Source organism: Dermatophagoides farinae, chromosome 4 (genome assembly GCF_024713945.1).
Source record: "Dermatophagoides farinae isolate YC_2012a chromosome 4, ASM2471394v1, whole genome shotgun sequence".
Classification (NCBI taxonomy): domain Eukaryota; kingdom Metazoa; phylum Arthropoda; class Arachnida; order Sarcoptiformes; family Pyroglyphidae; genus Dermatophagoides; species Dermatophagoides farinae.
Window position 1 is genome coordinate 5,075,223 of NC_134680.1, and position 12,825 is coordinate 5,088,047.

General features: G+C 30.9%; 3 protein-coding genes across 3 annotated transcripts; 1 reads left to right on the forward strand and 2 right to left on the reverse strand.

Moving 5' to 3' along the window:
- Positions 1–608: 608 nt before the first annotated feature.
- His2Av (Histone H2A variant) lies at positions 609–1,806 on the forward strand. Its single transcript, XM_047052180.2, has 4 exons — positions 609–764; positions 840–917; positions 979–1,222; positions 1,297–1,806. Exons 1-4 carry the CDS (start codon positions 762–764, stop codon positions 1,362–1,364), a joined length of 393 nt encoding a protein of 130 aa, XP_046908136.1. The 5' UTR covers positions 609–761; the 3' UTR covers positions 1,365–1,806.
- Positions 1,795–4,127, reverse strand: GC (gamma-glutamyl carboxylase). Its single transcript, XM_047052174.2, has 2 exons — positions 3,332–4,127; positions 1,795–3,243 (listed from the first exon to the last, which is right to left on the reverse strand). Exons 1-2 carry the CDS (start codon positions 4,084–4,086, stop codon positions 1,842–1,844), a joined length of 2,157 nt encoding a protein of 718 aa, XP_046908130.2. The 5' UTR covers positions 4,087–4,127; the 3' UTR covers positions 1,795–1,841.
- Positions 4,128–4,208: 81 nt separating this feature from the next.
- On the reverse strand, positions 4,209–8,418 carry LOC124489786 (uncharacterized). Its single transcript, XM_047052175.2, is given in 5 exon segments — positions 4,209–6,141; positions 6,209–6,367; positions 6,438–6,501; positions 6,592–7,476; positions 7,478–8,418. Coding segments are annotated over 5 exon segments (2,103 nt in total). The 5' UTR covers positions 8,207–8,418; the 3' UTR covers positions 4,209–5,875.
- Between the last annotated feature and the right edge of the window lie 4,407 nt (positions 8,419–12,825).

Below are 12,825 nucleotides of genomic sequence, written 5' to 3' on the forward strand. Positions count from 1 at the left end.
TAGTGGCAAAAGAAACAAAACAAAAAAAAAATTCATTTACAGAATTAAGCCACACGCATGCATGCATGCATGCATGAATGAATCGCGCCAAAAGAAATGGATAGCCGCGCAATTTGTTTTTTTGGCGCGGCCAATGATTGCAAATGCAAAAAGAAAAGTAAAATGATATATGTGTTCAAAATTCAACTTTGTGCCGGTGATGGTCATAACCGTCACTACAGTGAATCTATCGTGTTTTGGTTGGTCGATATTTATTTCGGATTTTTTCAAAATTAAAATTGTAAAATTTTTCAGAAAAAAATCATCACTGTATATTATATTCATTCATTTTAGGTTAATGGTAAAATTTTCACAATTTTTACGGATCTTCATTTGATTGTTTTTTCAGGATGATATGGATGATGATTCAAAATACGAGCATATTCTGTAGAAAGCAAAAAGGAGCATTATTAAGAGCCGTTTTTCTAACACGCTTTCATGCTCCATGCTGCTACAACGAAAAGTGATTTTTTTTTGACTATTTGTTGTTCACTGTGATATACTACTACTACTACTACAAATGATATTCGCTTGGTGCTAATAAACTCTCTTTTTTTCTTTTTCACTCTGTGTGTATTATGCCATATATTTGCTATTCTCTTCTCACTGTCTTTTTTACATTTCGATCGTTTGGATTCCACCATTCGCCTGTTTTTTTTTTTTGCTAACATTTTTGATTGTAAAATTCGTTGATTTTCTCGATTTTTCTCGTTTTGAAAACAATGGTAATTTCTTAATAATTTGATTGAATTTTTATATCGATTTATTAATTTCCGATTGTTTTTTCACTATTCACTAAGGCTGGAGGTAAAGCTGGTAAAGATTCGGGTAAAGCCAAAGCTAAAGCCGTTTCACGTTCGGCTCGTGCTGGTCTACAAGTAAGCCAGAAATTGATTTTGTTTTGATTTTTACATTACCATATTGTATGATTATCTATAGTTTCCGGTAGGACGTATACATCGTCATCTAAAAAATCGTACTACATCTCATGGTCGTGTTGGTGCTACAGCCGCTGTTTATAGTGCAGCCATTTTGGAATATCTAACCGCCGAAGTACTCGAATTGGCTGGTAATGCATCGAAAGATCTCAAAGTAAAACGTATTACACCTAGACATCTTCAATTGGCCATTCGTGGTGATGAAGAATTGGATTCATTGATTAAGGCAACCATTGCTGGTGGTGGTATGTTAACAAACATTTTTGTTTTCATAATTCAGATTGATTTGAATTTTTTTTTCTTATTTTCATTCATAAAGGTGTCATTCCACATATACACAAGTATTTGATTGGCAAAAAAGGAAACGCACCACAAAAACCTGCGTAAAAAAAAATTTTCCATCATGATCATATCTAACACTTGTCCATTTATAAAAATGAATCAACTGTCTATTTATATAATCGAAAAAATTGACCCGGAAATGAACGAATTACACGATCATACATTTATCTCTATCCCTACTACTACTTTTTAAATGTAATCATCAAACACAATAACAACATTCTTAACCAATCATACCTACCTACCTATATACATAATAATAACACATTTTTTATGCGAAAAAAAAATTTTCTTTTCCCTTCATATTTTCATTTTTATCATTCACATATAATTTTATTTTAAATTGCGATTTGTAATTCATATATTCATTCATTGTAATCAACCGATCATAAAATTGATATTACAAAACAAACAAAAAATGACTTTTTTTAATATGAGAATTGAAAATTCCATTATTATAATCTAAATAAAACATTTGAATTTTTAATTATCGACTGTAATAATGTTTAAAATTTAATTTAATCAACATAAACATCGTAATAGATCAATTGTTTCGAATAATAAACGTGTAATGGTTATGATGATACAATCCCAGATTAGATAATGTATACCGATAGCTATATGTTTAATACTGGCAATGTATGCATTACGTTTTCGTATCAATTCTGAATATGATGATGATGTTGATGATGATTGTTGTTGTTGTTGTTGTTGTTGTTCATCCAATGCAGATAATTGATTTTTATTATTGATGGATAATTGATGTGGATATAAAAGTGCAAAATAACTTTCACTTGAACCAATGGTTGTCAATTCAATCATTGTACCCGGTGGTATCTGTAATTGATCATTAGCAATGAGAATATATTCATGGAATTCATTGTTTGTCATTTGATTACTCATTCGTATCATTAATGTTCGATCAAAAATGATTAATCGTATTGGTTCAATGAAATTATCATCAATATAGCTACGAAATGATTCATACGGACGATCAGCTAAAAATAATGTTAATGAACCATTTTGTTCATTCTGCCGTATGATCGAATCAAATGATTCAAAATGATTCAATAAACGTTGTCGCCAATAATTTGATTGTGGATAAATCGGTATTATCCAATCGGCCATTTCAAATGGTGACCATTGTGCACGAATTAAATCAACATTTGGATCAAATATTCGTTGTGCAAATCGGCCATTCAATGAGGTCCATACATCTAGATATAATTCAATATGTTCATAATAATCATTATTCATTCGAAGTTTTTGTTCAACACATCGAGCAAATTGTTTAGCCATATCAGCATGATGTGTCCAACGATTATTATGTGTCCATGATTCACTATCTAAATAACGTATGATTGTTTCATTATTACGACGATCATGGGCACGAATTTTGATTTGTGTATGTAAATGATTCCAATTATGTACCATCATATCCCAATTATAACCATATATACCGGTTGTCCATGTATTATAACCACGAAATATTAGAAATGCAAATGGTAATGTTAATTGTATGATGATATATAATATGACAAAGATGGCAACAAAAATACGACGAATATTCCAATGAAAATGTTGTGGCTGTTGTTGTTGTTGTTTATTCTGAACATTAGTGTTACAGTGACTATTATCGGTGATTGGATTTTTGTTACAAAATTTGTTTCCCATACCAAGTTTCCAAATAATTATCATTGGCCAATCTGGCCGACAAAATATAGGCATTATAGCCAACATTATCCATGGAAACATACCGATTTGAAATAATTGTGAATTGATTAGATTAAATATTGAACATAAAATAAATGCTAGCCAACGAGTTGGCTGATAGATGAGAAGAAAACCAACAAAAAGATCAAAAATAAAACCAATTAAATGTATGAGATAATAATCGATCCAATAATCAGGTATCGATAATAACCTGTTAATAAATAATAGAATAATAAAATATGAATCAATTTCAGGATATGATCTCAGGTTATTTATTTATTTTTCATATATTTATTTACATGGCAGAACGAAAAATCCAATTCTGTGAAATATTAATCATTGAATAGCCTGAAAGCCAATCGGGATTGAATTTTTTCAAACCAGCATAAAAATAAACAATGAATATCTGAAAACGAAGTAGAAAATATTGCCAATGTTCAATGTAATCATCATCATCATCATTTTTACGGTTATTCCAAAATGAATCTAATGACCATTTATGATTTGAATCATTCATTAATAATTGAATAGCTAACAATCCAAATAGATATGAATGATTATTCCAACGGCTTCGATCTTGCATCAATAATATCCAATAAGTAATTGTATAAAGAAATGTACTTAACCGATAATGATAACCAAGTATAATGCCGATCAAACCGATAATCATGATAGTGTAAATGGCATATATAAATGATGGTTGAACATTGCTATCAAATGATAATGATTCGAATAATGGAAATCGACATCTTTGTTTGATCATCGTTTCGGACCATATAATATCGGCACGTGATAGACCACGTTCATGAAATGTATCGATAAATAAAAGAATACCGATAATGATACGATTGAAAGCTAAACTTGATGCATGGCTAGGTTGAAATAGAAATCGAATGAATCGATTAACTGGGCGATTATGATGATGATGATGATGATGATGGCTATCCATCGCCGTATCGGACTTTGTTGTTGTAATATTTCGTTGTTGTTGTTGTTTCATTTTTGAACGATTGAATTCAAATGAATTCAATACTTTTGTTGGAACCATCATCATCGAAAAGATCCATCCATTCAGATGATCCAAAATGGCATGTCCATTTTAATCAATCATTCCGAATGACGATGATGATGATGATGATGACAACGAAATAATGACGACAAACAAGCAATGTATGGTTTCTATATATATATGTAAATATTATTATTATTTATATCGAATGGTAAAAAAAAAATATAACGGAAAAAGAAAACAAAAAAAAAATTATGGATCGAAATATGAATAGTGAGAAATTGAGTATACAAAAGTAGCAGTAATTGAGAGAAATATATTGTTGTTGGATTTATGGAATACAAATTCCATAAGTCCCATTGGCAGATAGAGAGAGAGAGAGAGATGTCGAGTATATATGATAATGGTGTGTGTGTGTGTGTGTCAAAAAAAAAACATTACATCAATTTGAAAACAAATTGAATTTGAAACATTTTTTTTCCTGGTTTGGTTTAGTTAATGGAAAACGGAAACATACATCAATAATTTACCGGAAAACCATTATAAATGAATAAATTAAAAATGTTTATGTTTAATGTGTGTATGAAGTGTATGTTAGGCAATACGACAAACAAAAAAAAATGACCACCCAATTATATAAATACCTGGACAATAATAATAATAATAACAACAACAACAACAATAAAAACAACAACAACAAAAGTATGTAGCTTTTGGAAATGTTTTTGCATTTTTTTCCGATGTATGTGTGTGTGTGTGTGTGTGTGTGTATGATGATTGAAAATTATAAAATTGATAAATTAAGATTTTTTTTTTTTTTTGGTTGATAAAAGAAAAAATGAATTGAAAACAATCATCAATCAATAAAAGAACAAAACAGAAATATCATTGGAAAAAAAACAACAAAAACAAAATGATATAAAACGATTGTCAAAAAGTATAAAATGTGTGTGTGTTTAGTGATTATTAATCACGATCACGATTCATTGATAATAATTAGTAAATGTTTTGTTTTGTTTGTTTGTTTTTTTAAAAAAAAAATTGTACAATTTTTGTACAAATAGATATAGTTGATTGATATAAATAGTTTGAAATTTGTATTTTATAAAAATAAAATTAAAAAAAAAATGAAAAATGATAAAATAAAGAAAGTCGATGGGCTTTTTGTATATATGTGAATAGTGTGAATGTTTTGTCATGATAATGTACGTTGTACAATGTTTCATAATTCTTTCATTCAAAAAAAAAAAAAAATACAGGTGGGTTTTTTCGGATGTTTTTGTTCACCGAGCGAGAGAAAAAGAAAGAGAATAGGCGAATTGACGATATGGGGGCAGTAGTATTCATCATCGGATTCTGTCTGTGTTTGTGTGATAGATTTTTCAGATTCATTTATATATAACAATTATAATGCAATATAACGAAACAAACGAAAATGTAACAGCAACAAAAAAAAAATAGAAATAGCAAACAACAATCATAAGGAATGAATGAATTCTATTCCTGTATGAAAATTCACACGAAAAAAAATCAAAGAAAAAGTGTTATTGGTTTGTTTTGTTTTGTTTTTTTTTTGTTGGCTTTATCATCCAAAATTATAAACGAGTATTATTTAAGATTAAAATTTGCTTCTTTTTTCCATTGATTGAAATCCATTAAGATTGATGATGATATTTTAAGGCAGCATTATATATATATTTTTTTTAGGCACAATAATTGAACATCATTATGTAATATTTGTGTTTTTATGGTTGTGTAGGTGTGGCAATGATGAGTTGATGGCAATTGATTAATAAAAAAAAATTTTATTTTCTTCACAATAATATTTTTTTTTCTAAGAAACAGAACTGGCAGCAGTTTGTTGTTGTTGATGATGATGATTATGATGAGATTTTTGACCACGTTGTGATGACATTACTTTGGCCACATCTGAATGTTTTAGTTTTTTATGTTCTTTAAGATAATCTTTTCTTGAATATGATTTTAAACAAATATCACATTCATAACGTTCACGATCCGCATAATGACGTGTCATATGTCGTCGTAGACTACTGTATGCTGTAAATGTTAAATGACATAGATGGCATACACAAACTTTGGCTATTTTTGGGAGAATCAAAAGGAATTTTTCAGATAAAAAAGAATTTGGTCAATAAAAAAAAATTACTTGAATTATTTGGCGTACTATTAGATCCGGTCAATGAATTTTCCAATATAGGACCAACGGCGGCAGCAAATGAACTTGAATTAAATGATGAATTATCATCCATTGTTGAATTGGTTGGCGATGGTGATTCATCCAATGATACTATTGGTTTTACATCCGCTACAATCACCAAAACATTTGTGGTAAAAAAATCATCAATTCATCATCATCATAATGGGTTAAAACTTACGATAAAATTCATCATCCGAATCATTCATTGACATCATCATTGCATCTTGTGCCATTGAATCACCCTAGATGTTTTTTTTTATTTTTGTATAAAAAATTAAAATTCAATTAATCAAACAAGAATGTTAACAATTTTTTTTTAGTTTGACACTCACATTTTCATTATCGCCAATATTTGATGATGTATCCCCATTTGTAGCCAACATATGATGACTATGATGTTGACCACCACCACCACCATCATCATCATCATCATCTACATCATCGCCTCCATCATCTTCTTGATCCTCATCTTGATGTTGATGTTGAGTATTACCATTGATCATTGATTGTGGTGGTGTTGATGATGATCTTTGATGATGATTACTATTATTATTATGACCATTATTATCTGAATTATTATTAAATGAATCTGAATCATTCATGTTGGATTCTTTTAAACGTTTCGATGGTAATGATAGATTTGATATGGACTCATCACCACTATCTATGCCTAAATCATCGTTGTCATTATTATGATGATTATGATCACCATTACCGTTACCATTATGACGACCACCATGATGATCCATATGATGATTATGATTATGATTATTCGTAGATTGTTGTCTATTAAACATTAACATTTTGGCATTGTTTGATGATGATAATGATTGATGACGTTTTGTCGTCGTCGGTGGTGATGATCCAAATCCATTTGTGGTTGTTGCTTTGGTTGTATTAGAACCGGCACAGGAAGAAGCAGCAGCTGCCGCTGCAGCTGCTGCGGCTAATGAATTGAATGCAGCTGCCGCTGCAACACCATTTGCATTAAATACATTGGCTAATGCCATGGCACTTCCATTTTTATGTTTTTTTCGTCGTTTTTTAAATCTTTGTGCCATAAATGCTAGATAGGCATTCGATGGTTCACCATTTCCGCCGCTACCGGTATTTGTCCCATCACTAACATTGCCACTACTTGCAGCTATTGCTTGATTTGTTAATGATTCTAATGCCATACGATTATAAAAATTAGCCACTGAATCATTCGCACCTACCTGTAGGCGTTGTTGTTCCATTTGGAATATATGGTGAACCAGGTATATCGTTGGAAGGAAATTGGCCAGCCAATGGTCCACCATTACCACCAATACCATTGAAAAAAGCATTACCATGTTTTTCATTAACATCGGTTAATCCTTTAATTTTTAATGCTTCAGCCGTTTTCAATAATGGTCCTAATTGTGAATATGATACGTTTACTTCACCTGAATACATAAAATTAATGATTGCTTGTAGATCTTCATAATTGATATCTTTCAATATCACAATCGGATGTTTACATGGATTATTGATAAATAAATCACGAAAATATGTTGAACATGCTGATAGTACTAATTTATGTGCCTTTATACTAACACCATCACATGCTAATGTAACGTCGACAAAATTTTCATCACTTAATAATTCATTGAACACTTTGACCATATTATTACGATGATTATTCCATTTAAGGCAATATTGTTGTTGTTGATGATGTGCTACCGTTGAAGCTGCAGCGGCGGCAGCAGCAGCCGCCGATGATGAACCGGAATTACCACCACCATAATGTGATGATGAAGATGGTGGTGGTAATGGTGATTGTAATAATGGCTGTGGTGATGGTGAATTATATAAGGCACTCATCTGTTGTTTTTGATAATGAGAAAAGAATAAAAATGAAGAATAAATATTATTCGTTAGTTGATTATGATTAAAATTTCCGGAAACGGATACAGAATTGGCCATTTGATTTTGTTTCAAAACCAAGAAAAAAAAATCAATCCGTTTTTTGTGATTCTTTTTTTTTATTTTTATTCGTTATTTAAATTAAGCACCACACACACACACAAACATGTGCTCAGTAATATCAGGAAAAACTATTCACAACTCTATCAACCAAAAAAAAAACAATGGAATCGTTTTCGTTTGTAAAAAGAAAAAAAACAGGATTGTTTCATTCAGATGTAAACTAACAAACAAAGCCAAAAACAGGGGCAAAAAAAATATGGCCACTCTGATTAGATAAATGCTACAAGTACTACAGAAATCTTTGATTTGGATCAATCGTTTGGTCTTTTTTTCTACACTATGTTCATGAACAAAAAAAAAACGATAAGCGGTTTTTTTTCATACGATAAACAAGATGGAACATACGTATACACATACACACACACACACACAGGGAGAGAAAGAGAGATGTGTAAAAAGATTGGCTACACATATCAGGCAGAAAAAAAAGCAGCAGCATTCATTTAACAGTAATAAAGAAACATCCATTTATCCATCCATCCGCTATTCAACTATTTCGACATCATTTGGATTATTGATGATAATGATAATAATAATAATAATAATAAATGGACAGAATGTGATGTAACAGTGAATGAGTGATATCCAAATTGATCCAAAATGAATTAACAAAAATAAAAACAAAAAACAGAAATTGAAACTGGGCTAATAATCAAAATGGAGAAATAAAAAAAAACAACAGGACATAAAGCAATACAAAATCACACACACATATGGTTGGACTTTAAACACGTTCATGATGGTCATCATCATCAGACAGACAGACACGTTTATTTATTTTTTTTTTTAAGAAAGCCAATAATAAAAAAAAACAGAAATCTAGAATATAGCTTGTTATTGGCTTAACTTAATTCAACTTATACATACACACACACACACATACACGATTTGTCTGTTTGTTTGTTCCGAAAGCACCACAACCACTATATCATGATCATAATCGATTATCAATTATATATGATGATTGAAAAATCAATGAAGAAAAATTACTGGATTCAAATCGTCTCCTCCCCATTATCATCATGATAATCATAATAAATTGATTGATATTGATAATGACCGAATAAATAAATTAATTAATTTAAAATTATGAAATAAACAAAATATTTAATGGAAACAAAATTTTTTTTTTTTGATTTTATCAAACAAAAAACATTAAATAGAACCAATAAGGCTTGGAAAACGTTGAAATCACTCTCTCTTACACCTATTTCATTGTAACCAAAATTTTCATCAACTATTTCCACATAAAATGGGTGAAACAGATGTAAGCATACGCACGCACATCTATATGAACATCCGGTATCCATATATCATTATATGGGTCTTGTAATATACAAGAGCAATATGGGCGAGAGAGAGAGAGGGAGAGAGCCAAAATGGTCAAAGAAAAGAAAAAACGAAATAGATTGGTCCAAATGAATAAATGTTAGAAAAAAAGGGATAATAACGGCTAGTTATACATAAAAAAACAAGTTGTTGTTGTTGTTGTTGTTGTTATTGTTGGAACGATTTCAAACGATATCACCATCATCAAATGTGGCGAAATAGTGGCCCGAAAAAAGAAAAACTTGCCTTTCACGCGTAACAATCGCAACAACATCATCATGACTCCTGCTGCTTTATACACACACACACACACACACATACATTCAATGGCCCTATGAATGGGCCAACAACAATTTCTCTTCCTAGTTTTATACAAGTCAGCTAAAAAGAAAAAAAAATTCACCTGGCGTCCAGAAGATAACGACAATGTCTAAACCGAAACGATTGGATAGATGGACACACGACTAACCTATTATTATTATTATATAACAACGAAAAACCTATGACCACCACCACCACCAACATCACACCAGTGTTATTTTAAAAAGAAAGAGAAATTTTCTTGAAAAGTAAAAGTTAAAATTTTCTTTTTTTCTTTCTCCTTCATTTTTTTTACATCAATCGAGGTTACATCAGATGGTATGGTGATGGTGAATGGTGGCTCCCTTAGTTTCTGAAATGAAATGATGATGATGATGATGGTCCATACACATAAATGGGCGCCCTTTCAGCCTAATGAAAATGAGGACGCCCTGACCAACCAACAACAACAGCAGCAGCAGAAGTAGAAGTAAAAAAACTAAAATTTTCGGGCCAGCTGCTGTTGTTGAGATTGAAATAATAATGACCGATGACCAAAGGGCGAATACAAACGAATCAGCGTTCCATTCATCTCTCTATATTATGGAAGATAAAGGCCAAATTGACTACATATGATTATGAATGAATGAATGGATTTTCAACTTTCTTTATCATTTTTTTTGCATTAGATTTTTTTTTTGATCGATAACATCATCAAGTCTATGTTTCCTAGCTGGGCGCCATTTTTTTATATCAGAAAAAAATCGACCTATACTGATATTGATGATGATGATGATGAACCCGACCTGGCATGTATAAAATGAATTTTTCTTCTTTTTTCTTTTGCTACACACGCGCATTAGGCGGTATTTTTTTGTTGAATTCATTAATTTATCTTAATAGTTTAAACAAAAAAAAAAAAAAATAGAAGAGAAAATAAAAAATCTTGGAATGGAACGAAATGAAACGACCCGAACCAACCATAATAATAATGATGATGATGATGATGATGAGCAAGAGTTGATCAGAAGAAAAAAAAACGATGAAAGTCCTGAATGAAAAAGAAAAAAAAAATCAGGAAGTAATCATTCTATTTGAGCGTGATAGAGATCGAGCATAATGATTATCAATGAAAAGGATACGAAGTAGAAACCGAAAGAAAAAACCTGGTCTATAAAAAAAAGATGATAATGGAAAAAAAGGAATAGGAGTATTTTATATATCCCGAATGATTATTGTCAAACACAACTGAGTCGAAATAGGCAATAATGAGATTGAATGAAATAGTTTTTTTTTGAAGATTTGGGTTAAGTTTGGTAATCGAAATCGTTAAACCACCAAACAAACATACCACAAAACAAATGGATCTCATCATTTCACCCAAAATAATAATAGCCTGAAACTTTTTTAACCGAATGAAACCGGAAGTAAAAAACAATTTTTTCCTTTGCGAACCAGTGCCAAAAACCAAAAAAAAAAAAAAACCTGAATCTTGCCTAAGACAGCAACAGTAATCAGTGGTCTAGGCCACAAACAAAACAAAAGAAAAACAAAAAAGAGAAACGAAGTTGATCGAACAAATGGCGAATAAAAGGGAGAAAAAAAGAGAAAACCAAAAAAAAAAGAAAAAAAACCTGCCACGTTGTTCCAATTGGAACACATAAATACTATACAATTAACCTGTTCCAGCAGATGATTTTATTTATCATTTTTTTTTGGTCAAAATCTGTAATATAACGGTGGTGGAGGTTTCTAGACACACAACAGACACAGACCACATTCACATTCTACTGACATCAACAAAAAAAAAATTTCTCTTTTTCTTTCTCTTCATCAGTTGTATATTGTTTCATTTGATGATGATGATGATGATGAAAAAAAATTAGCCAAAAGAAACGGGCAAATAGCCGTTGGGAGTCTTGAGAATGACAGAAAATCAACAACAACAACAACAAGCTATAAATGTGAACGAAGAAAAAGAGAGAAAAAAGAAAGTGAAATTTTCCCAAAAGGAATGAAAAATATTCAAGCCCAATCCAAAAAGTAAATGAAAAATACCGAAATGATGAAATGAGGTCACCATCTTTATTTTCTGTTCACCACCATCAATTGAAAATGAAATGAATCAAAAAAAAAACTAGAAAACAACTTGACTTTTGGGCGACTTTCTCTCCTCCATCATCATCATCATCATGTTTATCTGAAACTAACGAAAAACTTGGAAAAACTTCATCTTTGGAACTGGAATTTCAACTCGAATTATCAATCAAGCCCTATGTGTGTTGTTGTTGTTATTGTTGTGTCGGTGTAGTGGTGGCGGTGGTGATGGTGGTGGTGTGATTTTTCATTTTTATTTTCTTTCGTATGGTTTCAGACAAGTTCCATATGTATTTTTTTTTTTGTTTTGTTGAACAGGTTGTAGAACTTTGTGATGTTTGTTGTTTGTGTTAATAAGAACTGATGAAATTTTTCATGAAAATAATGATGGACACACCCACATTTAGCCTCCCTTAGAGGTGAGAAAAGGTCCACCACTATCATGGATTTGGGTGCTGTATTCGTGCCTTTTTTTTCTATAGAAGACTTGACTGGAATAAATTGAAATGCGACTCAATTTTAGATCCAATTGAAACAGGCAGGCATATAGATACAAAAACAAAATAATACTTTACATTGATCCAAGATGGACAACAACAACAACAACAAAAAATGGTAGACAAGAGGATGAATTAAATAGCATGCCATTCAAATGGTCGAAAAAAAAACAAATAAAAGGTCAACTCCAGATCACCGTTATACAAATGCATACGAATATTTGGATAAAATAAATGATTACCGTGTATACATCATCATCATCATTCTCTCTCTCTATATATCTCTCACTCTCTTACTCTTTCTGTTTCCGAACATTTTTTTTTACAAATCTC

Coding starts and splice junctions, on each gene's coding strand:
- His2Av (XM_047052180.2), top strand. Junction 918..978: donor CGGCTCGTGCTGGTCTACAA/GTAAGCCAGAAA, acceptor GATTATCTATAG/TTTCCGGTAGGACGTATACA. Junction 1,223..1,296: donor GGCAACCATTGCTGGTGGTG/GTATGTTAACAA, acceptor TCATTCATAAAG/GTGTCATTCCACATATACAC.
- GC (XM_047052174.2), bottom strand. CDS start 4,086: ATGATGATGGTTCCAACAAAAGTATTGAATTCATTTGAATTCAATCGT. Junction 3,244..3,331: donor TGGATTTTTCGTTCTGCCAT/GTAAATAAATAT, acceptor ATTTATTAACAG/GTTATTATCGATACCTGATT.